The 26,011-nt window shown below is 43.1% G+C and overlaps 1 protein-coding gene across 4 annotated transcripts in view; it reads right to left on the reverse strand.

The window, feature by feature from the left end:
* The window catches only part of SMARCAL1 (SWI/SNF related, matrix associated, actin dependent regulator of chromatin, subfamily a like 1), a 39,370-nt gene extending 14,806 nt beyond the window's left edge, over positions 1-24,564 (reverse strand). The window contains exons 1-9 of one of the 4 annotated variants that reach the window (XM_050339765.1): positions 24,442-24,564; positions 19,892-20,852; positions 19,165-19,215; positions 16,690-16,944; positions 15,447-15,497; positions 11,227-11,407; positions 10,158-10,308; positions 7,190-7,348; positions 5,410-5,475 (exon numbers count right to left, since the gene is read on the reverse strand). In XM_050339765.1, the coding sequence (XP_050195722.1) occupies positions 5,410-5,475; positions 7,190-7,348; positions 10,158-10,308; positions 11,227-11,407; positions 15,447-15,497; positions 16,690-16,944; positions 19,165-19,215; positions 19,892-20,762 (1,785 nt within the window). In that variant the 5' untranslated portion in view covers positions 20,763-20,852; positions 24,442-24,564. Of the gene's footprint in view, positions 1-5,409; positions 5,476-7,189; positions 7,349-10,157; positions 10,309-11,226; positions 11,408-15,446; positions 15,498-16,689; positions 16,945-19,164; positions 19,216-19,891; positions 20,856-21,329; positions 21,500-21,772; positions 21,831-24,441 lie in introns of those variants that run through there. The other 3 variants (XM_050339767.1, XM_050339766.1, XM_050339768.1) reach the window with 3 other exon arrangements.
* Positions 24,565-26,011: the final 1,447 nt, after the last annotated feature.

The raw sequence follows: 26,011 nt of genomic DNA on the forward strand, positions 1-26,011 counted from the left end.
AAATGGCTTTGATTCCCTTTTTTTTTCTAGTGGAAACTCATTTTGAATAGATGTCAATAAAAATCTGCCCTGGCAGAAAAGTCTCTGCTGATCACTGCTTAATTCTTGTTTCCTGCTGAACCTTCTGGGCTGCCAAGAGTGAGAGCTTAGCCTGTTCCTTCTCAGGTCCGTAAGAATAATATGGAACACCACCACAGAAAGTAAGATTGCAGGGACCAGAAAAGACTTTCTAGGAAAATCAGATCTGTAAGCAATTGATATGTATTTCTACATAGAAGAACTAACATTAGCTGCTCAGCTGAATTTAGGTATGGAGTTCACGGAGCTAGTGGAGACCTGGTCTGCAGAAAAATATGGCTTTGTAGCATTACACAATACATCAGCAAGAATTAATTCCACAAGTGTGAGAACATTTACAAAAGTCATTTTTGAAAGGCAAAGAATAATTCGTAAAATGATGGCACTTACTTTAGAGGTCAAAACGCAGCAATCAACCAATCTGAAACGGAATAGGTGAGGAGAAGGGGCTATTCGACAAACAAATAATTGAACATGCAAAGAGCCTCGTTAACATACAATGACTGTCTCTGTGTTAAATGAATTTCACAGCATGAGCTCTGCCATATGCTAAAAGACTGACATTTTTTTAAGTAAGTGTGTTGGGTTCTGGCTGTACAATAACTAATGTCCCCAGTTTTTGCTTATTGTGTCATTTTGAACTATTTAGCATAAGAATAGCTTATCCTCTGAAAAGAAATATCTGAGGGGGGCCATAATATAATAGAGATAATCACCTGATGAAGTAGAAGATTTGATAAAGGGAAAAAGTAGCAGCTGTTTTGAGGAATCTGTTTCTGTACTTGGGCAAGGTAGATAGGGCTGTGGATTTCATAAGATAATCCTACAGTAGTTATTCCAAAAAATATAAATACTTTTCCCTATTCTTAAGTGACATCTAGACAGACAATGTGTGTCAAACAGCAGTGATAAGCTATGACTGAAGCAAATTACACTACCTTCTTATTCCAAGAAGAAAGGGAAATTGCAGGGTAAGAGCAGATCTGAAGATGCAGCCCTGAGGGCTTCTTCAGTTTCAAGATGAAGTTCTTTCTCTCAGCAGGTGACAAGGAAAGGCTTATTTATCTAATCCATACAGATATGTAAGACTTAAAGACAACTGCTGTTTATTTCCCACTGGAGAGGGAAATTTGTGTTTTCTCCTCACCTTCTACCTTTAACACTGACCTGTTTCCCTTCATCATTTTTAAGTTGCTCTATTGAAACAAGCACAAAGGGTGCATTTGACTCCCATAACAAAACCAAGGACCTTTAACACTGCAAACATCAGGATGCACATCATGCTATTACCTAGAACAGCAGCTCAGTGGGAACAGTCACATTATTAATATTACTCAAATGTTGGAGAACAATGCCCATAGAGAGCACAATGGGAATAAGAATATTTAATGCTACTGGAATTTTTTATTAGATATTACCTTTTATTTCTCAATTTATATCCCAGTTCTTCACTAGTTACTGTCACGCTTCCATAAAACTCAGCCATTTTCCATTGGGACCTTCCCCAGTTTCCACTGCATTGCAGTACTCCATGCAACTACAGAAGAATAAAGGCCATGCAGCACTTTGGCTGGTCAGAAGAGGTAGAAAGAATCCTTTTCAATCTGGTCCCTAAGAGATCCCACTACAGACCAATGAAAAACTTCTGTTTTGCTATTTCTTCTCCATCTACATTGTTGAGGCTTTGCTGTTTTAAGAGACTGGTAGCACATATGCTCCCTCTCCTATGTTCATGTCTCTGGGTCAGTCTAATCTTGGAAGGAAAAAACAAAATACTTACAAAAGGTGTAACACCACTGTCACTCTCTGCCTCTGAAGGAGGCAGATGCAGGGCAGAGGTGAAGGGAGCAACCAGTATTGTCAGTATATCCAGGAGAATTTAGTCACAAACATGAGACTACAGAAAACAGCAAGATGACAAGTAGGTCCTATTACCAATTGCCATAGCTTTCAAAAGGGGCAAGAACAATCCAGGCCTAACCAGGCCTTTTGATGACTTAGCCAAAGCCCAACAGGATGAAGCCATTCTCACTCTGATGTCCATGGAAACAGGACAAAAGGACCACTTGGAGCACAGTAACTTCTAGCCCTCTTGAGAGCTGTGAGAGGTGCTGCAGCTGAGGACAGATCTCACACAGCTGCTGGAACAGACCAGCCAGTGTGAAAGCTGGCTGACCTTGAAAGCAGGGGTTTTGCCACACGATCAAAGGACTTTTTTCTACTACAGCTTTCAAACCATCCTGCTCCATAATTTCGCAGGGATGCACACAGACCGTGTACAAACTCTGCCACCTGCTTCCACGCAGGCAGATGAAGCATTCTCCCCCACGTACGAGTCTGCACACCCACAAGTTTGCACATCCACTGGGAACATGAAGGGAGTAAGAAATCTGGCCTAAACATCTTGCTGCTCCTGCTATTTCACCTTCTCTTACTGTTTGTGCAATTAAAAGTTCCTCTCAAAGTTCTGTCCAGTAACAATAAATTGGGCACAGCATGTCTGTCTACTTTCTAAACTAATGACAGCCTGGGGCAGGCTGAGGCAGTGAGCATGGCCACTGCAAACATCCAGTCATTATGAAAGTTCTTCTGGTCATAGCTCCCATTGTCTCAAGCAAAACTGTTCTAGATCTCTGTCAGGGTAGCAACCAAGTACGTCAGAAAAGATACAGAGTACTGCACACGCAGAGTTTGTGGCTTTTGTTAGTATTAAAAAAAATGTCCAGAAGTCCCCAACTGACAAACTTAGGTCACAGGTTTAATACATGGCTTTGCTTGAGAATTCCATACCACACTTTTACTGCAATATATACAAGAGAGCAGGAAAAGATGAATTATTATTGAATTTCATTTTGAATTCAATTATTATTGAATTTCATTTTGAAAACGGGTCAATGTCAGATATTAAAACTATAATGAGGCTTTAAATGCTGTAACCATGGGTTAAATACTTCAGAGGTGGAGGTTCAGTTTGGCTTTCTAACAAGACAGATTTGAAATTAGTATCCAAGGTAAGTCATCTTTATTACGAATGTACTGATTTAATCTGATTACTGCAAAGTTCTGTATGAACACTTACAACAACTTATGTATTTTATTTATTATTCAAATGGAGAAGTCATAAGAGCAAATTCTATCAGGATAACAAGTATGGATGGAAGTGACAGAAATATTTCTGGCTCAAAAACATTTTAACTTAGATCTGTCCAGTGTCATTATGGACTCATAAGTCTTTGTAGCGTGTAAGAACCAAGGATCACATTTCTTAGGTGTGGTTTTTTTTCTGTCCCTAAAAGTCAGTTCAAGGCTACGCTTTCATGCTTTAGGATGTGGGGAACCTCATAGGAATAGAAAGCAACTAAGGCAATTTCAGACAGTTTAAAGTAGTAAAATGCTAACAACAGTTAAAAGTAGCAATGCTTAAAAGGCAGACAGACAAGGCAGGAGATAGCTCCAGGGGCTCTGGATACAGCACTGGCACAGCTTCACATCAGGACCTTAAGGTAGGGATGAGGTGCTAGAAGCAGTTTACTTATCAAGGACTTGCCTATGGATATCCCTTTTTTTGGTCTCTTCTAAGAGCCCCAGTACTGCTCTAATCCTTTTAACATAAAGAAGGAAAGCAAGAATATTATCCACAGCAGCATGTTTATCAATGCTTCTTCTTCAATAATCTCAAAGAATCATGTAAAATACTGAAAATACTTCCATAGTTAACCCATTGTCAAATGAGAGTATAGTTGTTAAATCTAGTATTCAAGTGATGAAAGCTCCTGATATTTTGGCAGTTCTTTATAAACAAAAGCATTGGTGTGATGTGCTGTGCCAGTAGTGAACACAGCATCACTCCCTAGGAGCTGAAGACAAAGCTGCCAAAGGGGCTAGTTTTAGAGCAAAATCCCTATGTTGGAAAGGAAGGAGGGCAGAAAAGTGACTATTACAGCAAATACTCAGGTCAGAAGTTATTGTCAGCAAGCAGGAGAATAAAATTTACCTGAACATCTAACACAAAATATCTGGTACTGCATGCTGAGTGCAGGTGAGATAATGCATGATACGAACATGAAACTCAGTTTTGGAAGCATCAGTTCTCAATTCTTTAAGACCAGTGATGTGACAGCATAAAACTGTAAATTCTCAGTAAGTGCATATAGGCAATTAACCTCTGCCTAACAGCTACCATCTTTCACTCTCATATCTTGCAGCCTGCAAATAATTCTGACAAGCTGATCCTAACAAAGCTTCATGTAGGAAAGGATGAGGCAGCTTTTTGAGCATTTTGCAATGAGGCACATTTGTTATTTTCCACCACTTTCAGACAGATACCTTAATTACTGTATTTCAAACTGCTCTTAAAATTCGACCTCCTACTTAGTTTCCAAACATTAAAAGCCTTGAAGTGATTTGAAAACCAAGAGAAGACAAGAGTCAGGCCTTTAAGGAGAACAAAGAAATTATTCAAGGACAACCACCTTCAGTTTACCATTAAGAATCTTGCATATGAAAGTTGGTTGCTATAAAGCCATCACAGATCGAATCTTCTCTTTATACATACTTGCTGATTAATTGCTGAAGAGGAACTGCATGTACCTTCTTCTAATGTACAGACTCTGCAGTGTCTAGAAACTACTCATAACTTTAATCTGTATCTGTTAGAGGCTACCGGGGAGAGTTTGATTCTTTGATCCCAGGACAACAGGAAAACATTAGAACTTGCATTTCTTCTGTTATCACATAATTGACTATTGCCTCCCTTCTGTGGGCCACTTGTCTTGCTAACCTCACATTTTGCCATTTCCTAGTAGTTCTGTACGTGTAAGCAGCAGGAATGATCCTGAGCCCCAGCCATACAAATACATTGGAAGCTTGCAGTAACAGACTAGAGCCCTAAACCAAAGCCTAGGAAGGGACCTAGGCAATGTCATTCTTATAAACAGAAGCAATTTGTGTGCTAAGAAGTAACTGATGATTATTTTCATTAAACAAGCTGTGTTGACATCACTAGATTCTTTCTGCTCTCTCTGAATATATTCGGTAAGTTTTGATATTCCCTTTCTCCTGTCATAAAACTCATCAGTGGCAGTACCACAATGAGATCAAGGGAGCTTCTGAAGTTGTTTTGTTACGTCTTGCCATCTCATATTTGTATAGAAACAAGTAGTAAAGCCAGAGACAAATTTTGCTTTTGGATCTACACTATTAGCTGGATTTCCCCTTGAACAATGCAAGAATTCAGCTGCTGGCTCCTAAACCTGGTAAATGGAGCAACACTGCCTCAGGAGCCTGACCTCAGCAGTTTGACCCTTAGAGGTTTGGCACCAGCACACGCACCTTGAGTAGAGGCATGGCAGCTCGGCACCGTGCAGTTTTTACGTTCTTCAGGAAATGAGATTCATCCTGAAACAAAACAAGCAGGAAAGCAAAGTCAGTTCTGATCCATAGTCCAACTGCAGGTTACAGAACAAATTCCCAGTATTCTCAGCTATCTAGCGTTACAAGCCTCTCATGTCAGAGGATATTTCAGGCATTGGGATAGTCACATCAAATTCTAAACAAAAAGGCAGGATGGAGAGTAGCAGGCTTCCTACATTCAAAACTGCAAGCAAATGGAACAGAAACCAAACCTGGTAGCCATGAATCATAAATGACCACAAAAAAACATGTGAGCAGAGGGGGCTGGAGAGGGAAGGAGAAAGGAATATTATTTCCACCACTGGTACTCATTTGCCCCTATGTATCCTTTAAATGCAGCAAACATAGAAGGCCTCTACAGTGCCAGTTCCCTTAATAAGGGGTGAATGAAATTGATAAGGAAAAAAAAGAAATCCAATTAAGACCCAACTGTTCTGCTGATAGGGCTCACCAGGTGGGTAATAGTTTCCTACTTGAGACATCACCCTCAAACAGGCTTCATTTCTACTGCTGTAGCAAGGCAGAACTTAGACACAAAAAATAATCAGTGTCCTCCAAAGGTACATTCTCATCTTTCCACGTGTGTAGAGGCAAGCAACCATGAATGTAAAAACTGCTTAGCCTCTCAGGCACAGGTTTCTCCCCCGATTAATAAATAAGCTACATTAATGTTCCCAACCATCAATAAAAGATTGGAAATAAAAACGGGAAAGCTCAGTACTCAGTAGGACTATTCTCTTCTGTAAAAACATACACAAGGTCCAAATTTGAACATATTAACACAGAGAAAGAACATTCAGGGCTGGTAAAAAGTTCCAGGGCAGTAGAGCCCAATTCCACCCCCGGCCTACAAAAGCAATGTAATTTCTTGTCAGAGAGTGTGTGAGGAAAAAACGTAAAAGTGAAGTGAAAAAATCAATTCCCTCATGAGTAGTTTGGTCTCCAGAGAACTCCACCTATTACCACATTCTCATCTAATGCTGAGAAACAAAAGGATTACCATGTTCCAATTGTCATGATCTTTGGACAGGTGCATGTGTGCTGAAAACTAGACTAAGAACATCAAACACTCATAGTAAGCTACCTATACACTTTTGCTCTCTATTGATCCAAGCTGGATTTGAAACACTAGATGTTTCGAATTTTTAGTAACTGAAATTCAGAAAAACGCCTTTTACTGTGGCTCTGTAAAAGGATAAAAAATGGATTTTGAAGTAATTTACAAAAGAAATGATACAAGTGATCAAAGAAGGCTTAATGCAGATTGTCAGTGGAACACAAGCAAAGGGAGATTTTTTTAGACATTTATGCACATACTGATGTTGAGAAGTTATCTGGTTTACTGGATAAACAGTAACACCACCCTGAAGTCCAATCCCATTAAGAAGATACAATTCCAGGGCTATTGTATTGACACACCATATTAAACACCTTTCTCTCCAGCAGAGGACATGACAACCACAATGAGAGGCACCAGAACCAGTAAAAAATCAGGAATCAGAAAAAAAATTAAACTCCACTAGTTATTTCAAAAAATTTCAGAGAAACCTCCCTGTACTCATGAAGACAGCTATGATCAATGGAACAATTACAAGATAGTTTCAGTCTTAAATAAGGCCCACTTCACACTTCTCTGCTGTACAAAGGTCACCCCATTTGCAGCATACAATTAACTTGGAAATTTTAGTGTACCACTTACAACAATAACTACTTGGAATGTGCTCTCAAGTTGCTTGTCCATCTTGCTGAGAAGGTCAAAACTGATGATGTTGATCAAGCTTCCTGTTAGGTTGTCTTTGCCAGTCACTATGACATTAGTGCTATCTGGACTCAAGGACGGAAGCCACCTGTGAAATGCCTGGAGGATGAGGAAAGAAATTAATTGCATTCTGGTGCTTATCTTCTTTTTCAAGATCCCAAAGCACTTCACAGAATATCCTCATGAGTACTTAGAACTTGGAGCCACCCCATCCACCACAAGACATCACCTGGGAGCACAGTAAGGGTAAGCAGCCTTCCCCCAACCACCCTAGTAAAGGGAAGATCAAGACCAGAACTCAGGCTATAAGGCAAAATCTACCTTCCACAGCTAGGAAACCTCAAACATGCTCTAGTTCTTTCTTTTTACTGAAAAAATAAAAAGCAAGACAAACAAAAGAAAAAGAAACAAACAAAAAAATCCCAATAAAACAAACAAACAAAGCCCCTGATCTGTAGTAGAAATGTGAATAACCTCCTGACAATGTTACCTGCTATGCTCAGAGCCAGAGAATGATGCAACCACTACTTACAGGGAAATTTAGTTTTCCTACTCAACAGGAAACCTCAGGCTGTGAAACACAGACTTCTGAGCAGTAAACATCTATTACTATAGTAATGTTTACTCCACAGTGACGATAAAGTACAACTCAGCCAGATCAACAAAACTCTTCCACTACCTCTTCTTAAAAAGTCTACAGAAAAAAAAATTTAAAATTGCCAAACAAAAATAAAAAATGAAAAGATCGAGTTGACAACACACCAGATGCTCTATGACAGCAGCTGAAATACATGTGGTAATAGTCATTCAATCAACCTCTTGAAATGCTCCACACACCAGAGCAAGATATCCTCCCCCAAACCCATCTGTTAGCCACAGACCACCCACCATTTATTTCCCTTGTAATTTTGTCCCAAATGACACCAAGCTCTCTGCAACATTTGAGTTCTGCTGATGTTGCTCTGCAGAAAACTGTCTGAGACTTTGGCCATCAGAATCTGGTCCCTACAGAAATGTAACGAAGTGGTGATGAGAAATGGCATCTCTGTCTCTAGGCCCTCTGCCTGTGGAAATACCACAACCACCGTTCCCCTCCACTGTTCAGCAATCATTTGCAGCAGCAAAAGGAATTAGTTAGATGAGAGCTTCTCACATTTCTCAGTGTGTGAAAAAGTAACAATTAACTATGCTTCACCACTTACTGTAAGCACCACAACCAAAACAAGCCAACACAGAGGTTAGATCCCAACCAAAAAACATGTGGCTGGCGCCAAGTCAAAACTTAGACAAAGGCGGCAGCAAGAGGAAAGTATCCAGAAGCTCCTAATTGTACTGCCCTCTCCTTTCATAAAGGGTATGTGACTAATTCACACCACAAAAGTGACGCTGACCTTGGTCCACAAGAGGTGCTTCGAAACTGCCCTGACCATTAAATAATGAAGTTTCAGTACCGTAACTCTAAATGCACATGGCTGCAGCACTTCTCACCCAAGAGTACCTTGCATCTCCCCACTAGCTTCCTATGGCACCCCGAGTATGAAGTCACTGCGTGGCCTGAGCCCAGAAAACCAAAATAAACCACTGATAACTCTAAGATGAAGAAAATTTCTGCCAGTTTGGCTCCAGCGAGCTTCTACCATTACAGTAAAACACATCTGTGCAAGAATGAACTGAGTAGATTACAGACTATAATAAATCTCACCTATTTCCACTTTCTGTGACACATTTTTCTTACACCTGCATCCTTTGCATACTCAAAAAGCAATACATCTAAAGCAAATGACCTAACAAAACATCTACAACAGCCTCCTGGGGAGTCAGGACTAGGGAAAGGAAGAAGAAATCAAGCACTCAAACAAACAAACAAAAATGCCTCATATTGCTTAAATCTTTTGAAGCAGAGTGTAGAAATTTAGTTGCAGGTGCCCAATACTTCAGGAAACCAAGCCTCAAATTGTTCCTGGTAGATATCCCACAGAAGCGATGGATTCAGATTAGGTGTTGTCTCAGAGGTCTACAGGCCTTGAAATTTCAAGTCTGATGAGCATCACTCCCTTCTCCCATTTCCTTTTCTTTTCACCCTACATTTTGTTGCACTACTGGATGTGAAAACACCCACCAGGATGCTCTGACAACCTGGTTACAGCACAAAAACAGCAAATCCCAACCAATACTCTTCTCATCAATGCAATATTCCAGGAAAAGCTGAACTCCCATCCCCTCCTGCTCTGGCATGAATTTACTGACCTAAAACCTCTGGCTCACCTTCTTCTCCCACAGTGAGCATCTCACTAGCCTATGGCAACCCAACAGTGTACAGGCCATGGCAGTGATTTATTTCATGACACATTCCCAACTATCCAAGCTTTCTTGGGCTCTGATCAACATTAATTAAGGACTCAGAGAAGTCAGCAGCCTACAGTGGACAGGCCAAAAGACGTAATATGACACACACTTAATGATGGTGATAATGGGGCCTTTTGAACAGAGCAGAGAATCCCAGCATCTGGGCCCCTGTTCCAGAATGGGCGAATACTGCTACAATGGGCTTGAATACAAGACAATTGCTTGAATGTAACTATTATCTTTGACACTGATGAGTAAAATGCCCCCTTGGAGCCAGCTGACTCGTAGGAACAAAGTTAACAGAGGGTCAGAGGAGATACTTTCTCTAGTTCTCCCTCTTTCCAACAGATCAGCTGGACAACAAGAAGAAAAACGGACAATAAAACAAAATAGGCATATACCATATAGTCAAAATTCCCCCACTTCAAGTTTCTAAATTGGTATAATTTTTAGTTTCTTTGCCTTAATGCTTTCAAAAATGTAACTTGTACAAAGGGCAATACAGTATAACCATCACACAGGCCCTTTGCTGGCCACCTGCCCATGCTTGAGCTCACAGTACCTCTGCCCATGTAAACCTCACGGAAGAAGGAGTCACCACCAGCAAGGGCCATTCCTTTCGGTAATAGGCAGCAATGCAGATCGCCTGGATGGTCTTGCCCAAGCCCATGTCATCCGCAAGGAGTAAACGTCCGTTTCTCAAAATTGCACGACTGGGGAAAATAGAGGGAAATAAGGGTCAAGAACTGGGTCACTATCTGGCAACCAGGATAAGCACAAGTCATCACCAAGCCTCTAATGTGGATCACCTGGAAGTGATCTGGGTTCTTCAGTAAACCTGGATTTTCTCCCTTAGTCTTAACACACATGAGCGACTCTCACAGATCTCTCACAGCTTGGAAGCTCCTGAACAGAGTGGTTCAGCCCAGTCCTTAGAGACTTTGATTTCATATGAGAAGTAGTGTCAAGACCATACAGTTATTTAAAGCATATTCTTTGCATGGTATTACATTCTGTCCTAGAGGTCATCCTGGCTGAGCTAAGAAGTCATTACCAATAACAATGTCAATTTAAGGCCACTAAGAACAGACTTTCCTGGACTGGATATTGAAGTCAACAACAAACTATCGTATATGATCAGGACAGGGTCATTTAAAGAGTTTATCTTTACATACAAGTAGTCATTTTGAATCTGTCAAGGCCTAGGTCCCGTTTCCTGGTCCCTTCCCCTGTGTAGTTAATATTCAAAAAACAACAACAACAAAAATTATGCACTCATAAAAAAATATTTTACCTTACAAAATAAAAAATCATATGACAATTATGTACATACTGAATCACAAGAGGGGAATCAGAGATGTATCATTTGAACAATTTTTTCAGACTAGCAAAATGCTACTTTGCTCCTGACTCATGATGAATTTTATCTAGAAACAAAACAGATGTGTCACTCAAAAATTCCACAAAAATAAAGTCCCAACAAAATAAACCATACTATACCAAACAACCAAAAGCCCAGAATGCCAGAGTATAAGAGACCAAGACTGGAAGAGAATGCAACCTGGGCACCAATATCAACTAGGCAATTTTAGGCAAGGACAAGCCCTTAACAGCATGCAAAAAGGACATACTTCACACCTTCCCGCTGAAAGGGCATGAGGCTTGTCACAATTTTGGAGTCCACTACTGAAAGGTCGGCATCGGGAATGTCTGTGTGTGACTGGGAACTCTGAAGCTGAGCAGCAAAGGTCTGTATTACTGCCTGGGGCAGTGGCTCCACTTCTACTGACACGAGGCTCTGTAACACTTCCACTGCAAAGAACAGAGCAGTTTATTATTGGAAGGGGCAACATACACACAACTTACATTATGGATGTCAGGGCACAACCCTCAACCTCATCAGCAGTATTATCTCCTGTCCTGAAACAGCTCACAGAAATCACTGCATCATGCACAGGTGTTATCCTGGCCTCTTCCCTGAAGTCTATTTCAGAACCATATGATGAGTCACATCTCCTCCCCTCGTATTCAGACTTGGTTATAAAAAAAAAAAAAGAAACTCTGATGCCATCATTCAGAGATGATTGCTACTAATACAGCTGGAGCTGGATTATTCACACTGAGGGCAGCTTAGGGCACACTTTACAAAGAAATCAAAGTATGGATTTGAACAAAAGAGCTCCTGAAACCCAGAAGGCAGGGGCATGTTTATCTTGACCTTGGGATTCTGCATTAAACACCTCTGAGGTTTCCACCATGTCCAAATCACCAGGAGTGACCCCAGACAGTTACTTAAAAAAATATCATATGCGTTCAGCTTTGAAAACTCTCTTCTCCTCCTGTTCCCCAAATCCACACAGGTTGGGTTCTGTCTCCACTTTATCCCCCTCATTTACTACATTTGGGTAAGAAAACAGGAATTACCCCAAGAATCAGAGAAACTGCTCTTGTACCACTGTCAGCAGCACTCTAACAGCCATCCTTCAGTAACAACAGCACCTCCCTGCTCAGCTGGAGTCCACTGCTGTTCTCCTGGACAGAAGCAGCTTGCAGGTCAGAACCAGCCCACAGGCAGTCACTTGAGTTCTTCAATACTTTCATTGTTTCACCCATGAAACCCCTGAACTTTACCTTCCCAGCTGAACTAAAGGGATCCCCAGCCTCCATTATTCCACGACCTTGAGGCCTTCACCCATGCATCATAACAAACAAAGCATCTAGGCAATCTTCCTCCTGGATAACCTTATTTCAGTCCCTTCCAGCAGCCTCTCTATCCACACACCCCACCCCACCCCCCCAGATAAAAGTATTTCTTTTTAATCCAACAGTGAATTTCCATGAAAATAAATACCTGTTTAAAACATGCAGTGAACTGTGACCAGAAAAACATATTTAGTAATTTTTGACCAGTGACTATGAAACAAAAGATACCTCTACACTAGGAACACAAATGCATGTGCAGAGATCTTCACTGAAGGAAGCAACTTTCTTTTTTATTTAGTGGTTGGTTTGTATATGAAGTCCAGAAGACATTAAAAAAAACTGTTTGGAAAAACAACTGAAACAAGAACTCACTATACCAGCAGTAAACGCGTCAGAATTCAGTTAGGTATTTTTGTTTCAGTTATCTCCAAGAGGAAAGCAGCAGGATGGACCCCTGCCATATAAAGGGGAAAAGCAATTCCAAGAAATATACATATGAAAAGATTTCCATTTGTGGTTGGGCAATGACCAAACTTTTTAAACTCTGCAGTTTAATTTATACTTCTTCAATAGCAGGAACTCTCTCCACCCGAAGTACAGCAGAAGCTTGTTATTACACTCACAGACCGAGCTGTGTGTTAGCGTAATTGCTACAATTTGCTCACTGATAATTCTGTTGCTATTGTTCTGTACATGAGCTGGGAGAGTGATTAAGATATATCTGCCACCAGCATGATTCATCCAACATTTTTTAGTGAAGTGACCTTTATATAAAGATGATTGAGCAACTAGGCAAAGAGACATTAACCTCTACAAACAGTTCCCAGCTAACAGATCTCTCTGCTGGAAATGGCAACCAGCCTTTTTAAATTCTCTCCTCTTTTTTTATTCTGATGTAGGCAAATGAACAGGCAACAAAGCAAATGCTGCTTCTCTAAAAGGCACGTGCTAGAAGCCTCAAATGCCCTCACAAATTACACCCTGCAAGATTCACGGAATGTTTTTTTTTTTCTTTCCTCAAATCTGTGGGATTCTCAATGCTTCATGTAATGTATACAACTGCCAGCCAGCATGACTGAGACTGTGACAGACTGTGAGGTGATGTGTTTGCTCAGACTGCCTAGCGTGTGCTACAGGTTCAGGCCCTTTGCATGTACAGAAGGCCTTTTTAGCAAATTGTGAGTGAACACCAGCTCTCACTGAAATCAGGACCTGTCAGCATCCCAACCCTGCAGTTTCATAATAGTCTCCACCACAACACACTCTCTTGTTTTCAAGACCTGGCATTCCTACACAGCCCCACCGCAAGGCTTTCATCCCTACAGCCATTACTAATGTTATTAAGACATGCATCATAGAAGCATGCATATACTCAATTATTAAACATGCTTTGGAATCCCGTGGAAGGAGGAGCCCACGCTGGAGAAAAACTACTCTAAGCAACAGCCTTTCATCTCTGAAATGCTCAGTCACACTTTCTAAGGATGTGTGTAGAGCACCTTGCTTATTGTCTTCCTGAAGCTTACCCCAACCAAATTCCACAGCCACATACCTTCATACGAGTACCAAGGCAAACACAGCAGGTCGACTGGGATGAAAAATAGTAATTTAACACTTGGGACTTGTGTAATGCTATTCATCTCAAAGCACTCTATAAACCTAACTAAACACAGAAGACTAAGAAGCAGATGTGCTGGAAGCATGCTGCTGAGACTGGATTATTCTGCAAAGTTGCATCCATTAAAAAAATAAAAGAACACTGCAACACAAGGAACCACAGTCCTACATTTCAGTTCACCAAGTCACAGTTTCAGCAGGATTACACAGATGCATAAAGGCAAAACGCAGTGGGCAGAAACTGATGCACAGGAAGTTCCACCTGAATATGAGGAAGAACTTCTTAACTGTGCGAGTGACCAAGAGGTTGTAGAGTCTTCCTCGCTGGAGATATCCAAGAACCATCCAGACACCAATCCTGTGCCATGTGCTTTAGGATGACCCTGCCTGAGGGAGGCTGGACCAGATGACTCACGGTGTTTCCTTCTAACCCGACCCATTCTGTGATTCTGAGTCTACTGATCAACTTCTACCAAGACATTAACTCTGTAGTGACACTATGTGCTTAGATTCTACTTGAAAGGAAAAATATGATGCTCTCTTAAAAAGACTTTTTTTATTGCTAAGCTTTCTTTTAAGCATCCAAACAGTATCAAAACATTTTAGGAGAGTATGAAATTCAGCTTCAAGAATGCCTCTGCTTCAAGCAGATCTGCACAATTCTGCAAGAGCAGAATCTTCTTGTTTGCCTCAGAATCGACTCATCTATCGAAGCAATCCAAATTCTAACCTGCTGCAGACATCAATTAAAAACTTAATAATTGTGTGCTGCCTGCAAAGCCATTATTACCAGCAGTAATATATGAGGCTTAACAAAATCAACTAGACAGCACTCAGACTGTAACTGTGGATGAACTGGTCATTACAGAAGTCATCATCTGACTTGAAAACCTAGTGCTCTGACCTGAAAAACCAAATTTACTGGGTGTGAAATTAACTAGCACACCACCATGCAGATTACTAAGGAAATGGAAGCAGAACTGCCTGATACACGATTGTTTTCTAAGCCAGGGGTGGCTGTGACAGTGTATGAATTTATATACACACAGAAGGGTGCAAGGTGAGCTGGCACAGAGGGTAAGGGGAGCACAGCTAAAACAAGTCAGTTTGACAGAATTTCTGTAAGGACAGGTAGGCCTGGCAGCCGCCATGTCAACCTCTTCAAATGTGGTAAATGGAAACAAAGGAATCCATTCTCCCGTAACTCCTTAGTTCAATAGAGCTGCTTTACATTATAAGCAATAAAAATAACTGTGATAAGGAATAAGAAGTGGTCCACAAATTCAGTGCAAAATCTGACAAAAACTAAAGCTACATTCCCAATGGGCCCCTAAAGCACTGTCATGAATAGCACACATTAATAAAGTTTTGAGTCTGGGCAAAAAGTGTAAATATTTGACAAAACAGGACACACTGGCCTCACAGTTCATTAGCAACTTGTCTTCCCAGAGTGAAAATAAAGAACAAATAAAGTTAGAATTAATTTACCTCCCCAGACGATAGCCCTTACCAGGGAGACGCGGCTACTCACTTAGTTTGGGGTAATCCTCCAGCAGGAAATTCCACTTTCTGGTGTTCACATCTGCAATAGTTACAGCAAACACTGTCATAAGTATCTTTGAAAAAAGACGAAATTCTCTGTCCGTAAGAACCTGTCTATTCATCCACATTTTCTGATACAGATTTCAGAACTGCTTCAGAAGAATTGTTACCTTCTTCAAAATCAATTGTCCGCTGTTTGCATTCATGTTAAGCAAACAGTTTGGAGAAGATTTAAAATTATGAGCACACATCTAGAACTGGTATCACCAGAGCAAGCCAAGGTCAGCTCTCCAAATGAACCACTGTAATGAACCCATCTGCCCAAGGATTTTGGCAACCCCTTTCCTTTCACTGCAAGAAGGGATGGAGAATGTGCATGAAGGTTCCCATTTGTTAACAAACTCTGGCTTCAGTCAGTAAAACAATCACTTTCAGTTGTACATCTGTACCCTAGAGTCCCTAGATGCGCTCAGAAGGGTACAAAGGAAATTCACCAATTCATCAATATCCAAAATGTAACATCATGCCAGACCTATCTGGCAGGTTTATCCCTGGGTAGCACCTGCCTACAACATCCAGGGAAACAGAGTGAATCCGGAGTCAGCTGAACAGTGAGCCAGGTGAGGCCCTGCCCAAAGAACAAGCAATCCAGAATTGGTTCTCTATGCTGTCAGTGACCTGCTGTGACACTGTGCAGGTCACCTCATCACTCTGTGCCTCATTTCCCAAATTACAAGGGGAAAAGAATTATATTTACCATTGAAATCTGAATGCCAACATAAAAAGTGCTCTACAGTTACACTTGCCTCAAAAATACTGGTAAAACTGTGGGCAAACTAAATCTGCCCAGGCAGTTGCAGCCATTATACACCACAGTAAAGCAGGAGAAATAAGAGAATGTCCAACTGCATTTGATAATAAAGATGAGAACTTCACATGGTCTCTGCACTTTTGGCAAATTATCAGCACATCCCACCTCAACAGTAAATGTCATCATGCTGGGTTCTGAAATATCACCTTGGCTAACAGGCCCAGCAGACACGTTCTGCCATGGGATAAAGTGCTGGACACAGATACAGCACAATAACAGAACTACAAGAGCTCTCAAAATCTTCACCAAAGCACAATCTCATGCTCTTTCAGAGGGATATACTCTCACAATCTGTCTTCTCTGAAGCAAGAGCAGCCCCAACAAGGTAATTAAAAAAAGGCAGAAAAAACATGAGACTCACCATAATTTCTGGAATCCATCTGTTTGAACACTCCGATCACTTCTGCAGCATACCCAATATCAACCTCAAATCGCAAGCGAGAGATCAGCACACATTTCCCTTTGACAAGGGCTGAGGGTTTCTTCCAGTTCTTACACATCTCCAAGAGGGATTTCACATCAACCCCACTGCCAACAAAATGAGAGCCTGAGCCAACTGCATTTTCTCCTTCCAGTGGTGCCAGAACCACTGACGAAAGTTGATTAGCTGCTTTCACTAGGGATAGAAACATGAGATACAGAAAAGAATGAATAACAAAGAACATTGATAAGTTAAAGATGCACAGAATACTTAGGGAAGAAAAGGAACAAGAGGATAACAAACCATGCACCTTCAAGTTGAAAAGGAAACACGATTCCCTCCTTTCACTCGCAGGGTCAAAGACTAGAGAGAGGAATGGCCTGGAGGAGCAGGTTGGTGGGATTTTCCACAGAGAATGCAGTTGTGGCAAAGGGAACACGTGATAGTAGATGAACAAGGCCCTGTCCAGCATTGTTAGTGCATTAGGCTCCTTCTCTGTCAGCAATCCTAACAGGTGGCTTACTAAGCCAGGGCAACCAATCTGCAGAACTACATTTAGCAGTAAATTGCACACAGCCATACAGCGTTTTCACTTACAAAATCAGAGACAGGGGCATGGTGATCAATGATATGTGCCTGAAAAGATGGGAAGGTGCTTCTGTAAACAGTAAAGGAGAAAGACCTAAAAATACCTGCCTTGGGCCTCATGTCAATGCCTGATAGGCAATCTCATCTAGGAGGTAGTAGTGGATCAAGGGTTGGACTTGATGATCCCAGAGGTCTTTTCCAACCCAGCTGATTCTATGATTCTGTTCTATGAATGCTGCATATTCACAGTGCTGTAGGAAGGAAACTAGTCCAAGTTCCTAAATCTCTTTTATTACAACTTAAGTTCATCTCCCTTTATTCTACTGTGTCCGGCTAACTGATATGCAACAAAGTGTACAACATTTAAGTTCAGTGGTCAAGATCTGAAAAGGGAGAAGGAAATTCAGACAGTTTCTTCCTAACCAGTTAATAAATATACCATTTGTGTTTAGTCCAATCTTATTTTAAGATAAATTACTTCCAAAATAAATCCAAGTATTTGAGATTTCTACTCTAAATAAAAAGTTTAAGAGCATCCTATGAAAGTAATTCTTAAAGTAGAGGAATAGGAAACCACCAATTTAGACTTTCTCCCCCAGATGCACCAAGCAAAATATTTCCGATGCTACTGTTAGATCTCATCTCTACAAATAATACTGAAAGAAATTGGGAGGGAAAAAAAGCATATTTTATTCTTATTTCAACTAGGCTTGAGTTTCTAGGCTTGAGTGAGTTTTTAATTTATAGCACAAAGAAAGAAAGGTGATACAAGACCACATTATTCAGAACAACTAAATTAACAGTGGGAACTTCTAAAATAATTGTTTTACACTGTCATGACTTCAAGGCCCTTTTAATTCAGTTCCCTTTTCTCAGGCTATTTTTCCACAATTTCACTGCCCAAGATTGATCACGTTATTGTCTTCACATGTAAACAGGAACTTTCCACAGAGTACTCATATATTTGATTGCTTTAAAGAAAAATACCTGACTTCTAAAAACCATCCTCTTCATTTGCAAGCTCCTTGGTGCAGACTTTGCTCTCATCTGTACTTGATACACTTCAAGCAAACCAGCAGCATTTAAATTATAAATGTGTGGCAACCCACATGGGAAGCTAAAATACCAGCACTCAACTGTGGTTTTTCAAAGTGCTCAACACAGGCCTAATTCTGTTCCCACTGAAATCAATAGTGATTTATCACTCACTTCAATACAGTGTGCTTTTGAAAAGCTCACCTGAAGTGTTTGCCTCTATCATCTCTCAATCTTTCCAGAACAAAATGACAGAAGAGGGGAAAAAAGATAAAGCCATCCTTGTTATGCCCAAAAAAAGGCAAATCCATTTTCAGTCTCACTCAAAGCTCTGGAGAGTTACCCTTTATCCTTTTATGACACACAAAATTAAGAGGAAAAATGTTTCAAAAAGAGCTATTTAAAAAGAAAATACATGAATGGATGCAGAAATTAAGCATTAGCCACTGGAACACACTCAATTCTCAATACAAATTCAAATGAAGTACCAGCACAGCAGATAATTTTCCTACGATCTTCTTGGCTGCTGAAGAATTCAGCAATGGCAGAATAAGTTTAACCTGTGCTTGGTATTTAGATTACATGAAAAATGAAATTATTTCTAATCAACTACAAAGTGTTAGAAAAACGCTATGAGCTAGATGCCTGAAAGATAGGCATTACCTTTGAGCAGGACTACTTTTATTATCCGAGACAATAACAAAGCTGAATAATAACTATGGAAGGCAGGGGAAGGGGGGGTGGTGTCAAGATTTCCATCCTTTTTTACCATTAAACAACCAATTTACTTACTGAGACTGCTGTAATCTCTCAAGCTGAAATTCCATTTTTTCATAGCAGGATCTAAAACAGGGCAGAATATGAATCATTTGGGGTAGAAAAAAGTGCCAGTGTGCAATGTTCATGTGAGGTAAGAGAATTAAATCTACTCATGCAAACTTTTGCCACACATCTGAAAAACAGTTATACCCATGTTTGTAGCTGTGGGACACCAAAAAAACCGTAAGGCATATCAATATCAAAACATGAAGAATGCAGCTGCCATTCACAGGGATCAGCAACACGTGGGGGAAACAAAAGTAGAATGTAACAAATAAAGGCAGGGCAAAAGATCAGAAGCAAGCCAAAAGGTGGAGATTCCACTGCTCTCAGTAACCCAGTTAACAGAATCAGCTTATCAACTCTGAACTACAGCAGAAGTGACCCATTTTCCCATATCAATTTATGAATAACTTCCTTCACTCCCTAAAGACTCTGACCAGCTGCTGCCACTAAATTTCTCAGAGCACTGTTCATAAAGCAAGGCTTCTGATTTCTTTTCTAAATCCAAGCTCAAGCTATTTATACCCAGGATTTCTATCCCATTTCATCTGTTTTTACCTTTTTTATGCCCCATTAATACCATCTATTGCACCCCAGCAAGAGCTGCACTGGTAGGGGCATATAGCAACTACAGTTGCAGCAGATGCCAGAACTTCAATCCAGTGTAACATAGAGATAACAAACAATCAATTCTTACCATAGGCTTTGCTTGGTACCTTCTTAAACACAGCAATAAGTTCAGCATTATACCCTATTTCGACCTGGAATCGGTCTTCCCCATATTTCACACATTTTCCTTTTGTAACATTATTTGCTTTCTTGCCACAGGCAGCTTCAAAGGTAGAGCCCACACCAGCAGAGCTGGTTAGCTTCTGCATCCTACCAGTGGCCTGAGACACAAAACCTTCCCCTTTTCTTTCTGCCAGTCTGCTTGTGTTTATCAGCATTTCTGAATCACTTGGGGTGGCACTGCTTGATGGTAGAATATATTTTATGGCAGATTTGTTCAGACGTTGTAAAGTTTTACCACTCTCAGGGTGCTCGTTATCAATTAATCTAGGATGAGATGGTTCTGTGGAGTTTTTGAAAGCTGGGTTGCATTTGGACTGCCGGAAGGTTCCAAGATTAATTAAAGCTTGTTGTCCATGTTCCTGACCACCAGCATCCAAGTAATGTTTATGGGAATAACTCAGAGAATTTGAGATCATTGTAGAGAAATGCTTAAGGCCACTTGCTTGTTCCGAGTCCTCTGAACAATTCTTTTGCTGCTCCCTTTGTGAACCAGCCATCTGTTGGTTTGCAGTGTAATGGTTATAACCTTTCTGAAGATAGCTCTTCTGCTCCACAGGATTGTTTGGATTCTGTTGGTGCTGGCTGGTGAACCTGGCATGGTTGTCTTCTTCCTTCGAGTTGCCCTGATTGCCTGGACTCTGTTCTTTCACCTGAGGTGCAGCAATCCCCACCTGCCCAGCTCTCTGGACTGCCAGCCTCTCTGCTCTCCGAGCCAAAGCTATCCGCCGGTTCTCTTCAATCCTCCTCTTTTGCTCCTCCGTAAGGCCTGATGACATCTTCAACAATTCAAATAATAAATCTGCACCAACACCACATCGGGAATTAATCACAGAGGCACCTGCTTCTTTACAGGAACAGAGGCCAGTCTACTAAAAAAAAAAAAAAAAAAAGAACACCAACAAATAGAGACAGGACATTTCAGCTCAGTTCCCTCAAATGATTATTGTATTGAAAACTCAGTATTATTAGTGATTGAGCATTACTGTATCTGATCCTACACAAATATCTGGTAGTACAGCAAAGCTGTCAGACCAAGGCTGAGCCATTATCAGCAAGTAGATGGTGACAACCATTGCTGGGGCTTTGCATGCCAGCCCCACGTAGATAAAACATACAGAAAAAGGAGAAAACTCCTATCCCACTACAGTTCTGAGCACTCTTCTCTGCAAATCCCAGCAGAACTGATGAAACAGCAAAGCACAGGGCCACTCTGCACTGCAGAGCCAGCTCTGCAAAGGCAAACGCAGGCAAAGCAATACATCTCTGCACAGTGTTTGTGGAAGAGTGTTCTATTTCGGGTACCCATCAGCAAAGATGGAAAGATGGCCATCCTCCCTGTTCACCTTCGGCTCTTTGGGCACCTAAAAGAGCATGGCAGACACATACTGAACCCCAAAGGGCAGTCGGCTCCTGCCTTGAGAAAGGTCGGCCCGCAGGTCACGGATAGAAGCGAAGACGCGGCTCCCGCCCCATCCCCAGGAGCCGGCCTCGCTCCATCTCCTCCCCGCTTCTCGCCCTCCAGCCCTGCATTCCCGCACATTCCTCACCACCCTGGGGAGGGGAGGTCGCTCCCTGCCCGCCCCCTCCCACGCGCCGGGCGGGCTCCCGTCCCAAACTCCACGAAGGTCCCGGCCCGCGCCCCGCTCCGCGCCCCCCTTTCCCCATCCCTGCCGCCAGGGTCCCCCCCGCGGCCCCGCGGGGTCCCGGCACTGCCGCCCGGCCCCGGGAGCGGGGGCCGCGCCGCGGTGCCCGCCCGGCCCCGGGGGCTCCGCCGCCCCCCGCTCACCCGCCGGCGGACGAAGCCCGGGGACCCGCCGAGGGACTACAGCTCCCAGCAGCCCCCGCGCACCGCCCGGCGGCACCGAGCAACTGACCGCGCGCGGCACGACGGGAGATACAAGCGCGCGAGGAGCTGGGAAATGTAGTCTTGTGCTCACTGCGCCATACCGGGGGCGGTGCTGCGGTCCCGCCGGAGCAGGCAGGGGTCCGGGGGCCGCCCCCGCCACCCACTTGCCCCTTTTCGGTTCAGGGCCACATAGGGGGTGCGGGAACTCTGCTGCTGGCCACAGGCTGGCTGTTTGCCCCAGCCAGCACCTGGTGCTGCACGGGCGGGGCAGGGCACCCTCGCTGGCTGCCCCTGCTGTGTGGGTCTGGCACACCGGCTGTGTGGCCCTCAGCTGGAGTCTGAGTGGGGAGTAAAACCTGGAGTGATGTGTGAGAAGGGTGTGTGACAGCGCTTGTCAGCACTGAGGAGGGAGTCCACCCCTGGGTGTTAGGAGCAGCAGCTGACATTTGTGCAAGGCCACTCTGACATTTTTAAACAGTGGTGATCACAGAATCAGTTAGGTTGGAAAACATCTCTGGGATCATCAAGTCCAACCTATGACCAAACACCACCGTGTCAACTAGACCACAGCACCATGTGCCACATCCAGTCTTTCCTTAAACACTTTCAGGGACGGTGACTCCGCCACTTCCTTTGGCAGTCCATTCCAATATCTAATCACCCTTTCTGTAAATAAATTGTTCCTATGTCCAATCTAAACCTCTTGTGACACAGCTTAAGACTCTGTTCTCTTGTCCTGTTGCTAGTTGCCTGAGAGAAGAGGCTGAAGCACACCTGGGTACAACATCTTTTCAAGTAGTTGTAGAGAGTGATAAGGTCATCCTTGAGCCTCCTTTTCTCCAGATGGAACATATCCAGTTCCCTCCTCTGCTCCTCACAGGACATGTGTTACAGACCCTTCACCAGCTCTGTTGGTCTTCTCTGGACATGCTGCAGCACCTCAGTGCTCTGCCTGAATTGAGGGGCCCAGAACTGGACACAGGACTTGAGGTGTGGCTTCACCAGTGCTGAGTAAAAGGGGCAATCACTTCCCTAGTCTTGTTGGCCACACTGTTCCTAATAAGGGCCAGGATGCTACTGGCCTTCTTGGCCGTGTGGGCATACACACTGGCTCATGTTCACCTGCTGTCAGGTGAAAAAGGACCAACAGGTCCTTTTCCACTGGGCTGCTTTCCAGCAGCCCCAGCCTGTTCCCCCAGCCTGTAGTGCTACCTGGGGGTTATTGTGGCCAAAGTCGGTCTTGTTCAACCTCATGCTGTTGGACTCAGCCGATCGATCCAGCCTGTCCAGATTCCTCTGCAGAGCCTTGCCTGCCCTCCAGCAGAGCGGCACGCTGACTCAACTTGGTGTTGTCCACAAATTTGCTAATGGTCAGCTTGATCCCCAGATCATCGATAAAGCCCAACACTGATCCCTTGGGGACATCACCAGTGACTGGACAGATGAGGGGATATGCCTGGAGCTTGGAAGAGCTATCTACAAGCAAAGGAGAACACAGGAAACTACAGATCCATTAGTCTTACTCCAGATCCTGGGAAAGTAGTAGAGTGAGTCTTCTGAGAAACTGTCGCAAACCAAGTGAAGCAGGTGACTGGGAAGGCCAGCACAGATTTACTAAAGGTGAATCATGGCAGACTAACCTGATCACATACAGCAAAATAACATTTTCTGTCTACCTGGGGAAGTAGCCTCCTCATGGATGAACTGACCAGATACAGACTGGAGGGGTGGTCTGTGAGATGGATAGGAAATTGGCTCACAGGCTACATGCAAAAGGCAGCAATCAATGGGTTTTATTCAGGCTGGCAACCTGTCACAAGTGGGGTCCCTCAGGGATCAATATTGGTCCTACACTGTTCAACAAATTGCACTGGAAGAGGTTTCATCTTGATGTGAGACAGGAACTTTTTTCATTGAGAATAATCAATCACTGAAACAACCTCCCCAGGGACATGGTGTAGTAGTCCTCATCACTGGAGGTTTTCAAGATCCAATGGACAAGGTGATAGATAACCTCATCTAGGCTCTCTTTCCCACAAAAGGTTAGACCAGATGGTCTTTTGAGGTCCCATTCAACCTGGGCTCATTTATGATTCTGTAAACACCTTCATAATAAGGTACTTTCACTCATATTTACTTCAAAGTTAAAATAAAAGGGTCTCCCAGGGTTTTAATTATACATGGGGCTTGATTATACACAGCAAGATGCCCTTCCTGAACAGTCATGATCCCCATGTGCATGACCAGAGCAATAACTGGGGAGAAAGCAGAGAAAAGGCCCTGGGGAGCACCAGAACCCCCTCCCATCTCAGAATTTTACTACTCTGCCCAGTGGCAGGTCCAAAGCTGCTATCCCTGTCCCCAGATACCATTGTCTTCCACCTGACAGACCCTTTGGCTGGAGACACTGAAGCCAGCTGGCTGTTTCACAGTTTATTCATTCTTCTCTTTGCTAGTTAATTAGAAAAGGTTATCATTAAATTGCTTCCTGATTAAGCAGCAGTGACTGCCATTAGTCAGGAGCTTGTCAGCCCGAGAAAAACAAGGCAGGCAGCAAGAACGAGGTGCGACTCGACACACGCCACAACACTGGGAGTGCTGTTACTCACCTGGGAATTGCATACTCAGACGTGAGCACGTCACATCCACAGGGGCACTTGCAAACACACTGCTTTTAAAGAAAACCATAAGCTAAAGAGAGATTGGGTCCAAGGTTTCGTCCCAGCTTCACTTAAGAAAAAAGTCAAACCTTTTTGCAGGTTCCAGGTCCCCTCACTGCAGAACAGTTTGCTAGAAAATGATGCTCAGCCCCATGGTCTCTGTTCAGATCTTCCTCCTTTGCCCTTTCTTCCTGTGCAGACTTCAGCTGGCTACACAGCAGAGAGAGAAAGGAACGGACAAGAGACCTTTTTTTTTCTCCTTCTTGTCGCATTTTTAACTGCCCAAAGCTAAACCAGATCCCAGTGTCACATATGGGCGAGAGAGAGAACATGCAGAGCATAATCCTGCAACTGTTTCCAGCCACCTTTTCCCTGCCAGCAGCTATCGAGTTCCAGGTCTCTGTTGATGGCTCCTTATGCTTTGGGAGATTTACAGGGTGAAAAAAATAAACTTGGGAAAAGTGGAGAAAAGCCCCTGCTGGGGACTGTCCCCAACTCATGAAAATGTTGAGAGCAGAGCATCATTTGCAGAGAGCCCTTGGGTTGCACGGTCAGGCAGACACAGACAGACGTTGAAGCATTTGCTCCATATGGCACAACTTCAGCAAGACACAAGGAACAGCCCGGCCATGCAGAGAACAGACCTACAAAATGAGAGGCCATTTGTGAGCAGTTTGCTGGTAGCACTCCAGGTGTCCCTTCAGTCAGAACATGCTTCCAGCAGTGGCTTGGACTCACCTTCCACATACTGGGTCAGGGAGCAGAGATGCAGGGTGAAAATCCTGGGAAGACTAGGAGGGTTACTGCACCCCAGCTCTGCTGCAGAGGAAATGGTTCACCCCCGTGTGAAGAAATGCTCCCACCAACTTAAGGAAACAATATTCTCAGTGCAGTTCTTACCAGGATCTTGCTATCACTTGGATCATGCTCTAAACATCCCCTCTTGGGCTGGGCTGGCTTGAAATGAGCCAGAACTGCCTGTGTTGTACATCTTATTGTTGTACATCTTGCAGCAGCTAGTGTCTGGAATACAAGTCACCCAGGACTCCAGAGCTATTCTGGAATTTCATGGATTGTCCTTTGAGGGGTTTTGAGCTACTCTTTGAAGGTTCTCCTGCTGTCGTATTGAATGTATTTGCCCCACTTCACCACCTTGCCAACACACATTGGTGGTTCTCCACATGAACAGGGCTGACTTCCTTTCTCCTGGATGTGTGGCCAGCCGGCACTCTCTGCTGGGGCTGAATTGCATGCAGAGCTGCTGTCTGTAGCAAAGAGAGAACTGGAAATCAGCCCAGGCTAACGGCCCTGAGATGCCCCAGCTTCTTGCAGGGTTTTGTTGGCCCAAACCGAGCTCAGAGACACCATAACTGGTGCCCAAACGTACCAGTCTTTGACGAACTGTGGAGAACCTGTAGCTACACTTTCTAAAATAAATTCATCCCATGCTCTTGAGCCTTATAAGTTTCTTCCCAGCTAAAACCAGTCAAGTGGCTGGACTGGGGACATGCAGGTCAGC

Source organism: Myiozetetes cayanensis, unplaced genomic scaffold (assembly GCF_022539395.1).
Source record: "Myiozetetes cayanensis isolate MyiCay16 unplaced genomic scaffold, myiCay2020 scf9, whole genome shotgun sequence".
Taxonomy (NCBI): domain Eukaryota; kingdom Metazoa; phylum Chordata; class Aves; order Passeriformes; family Tyrannidae; genus Myiozetetes; species Myiozetetes cayanensis.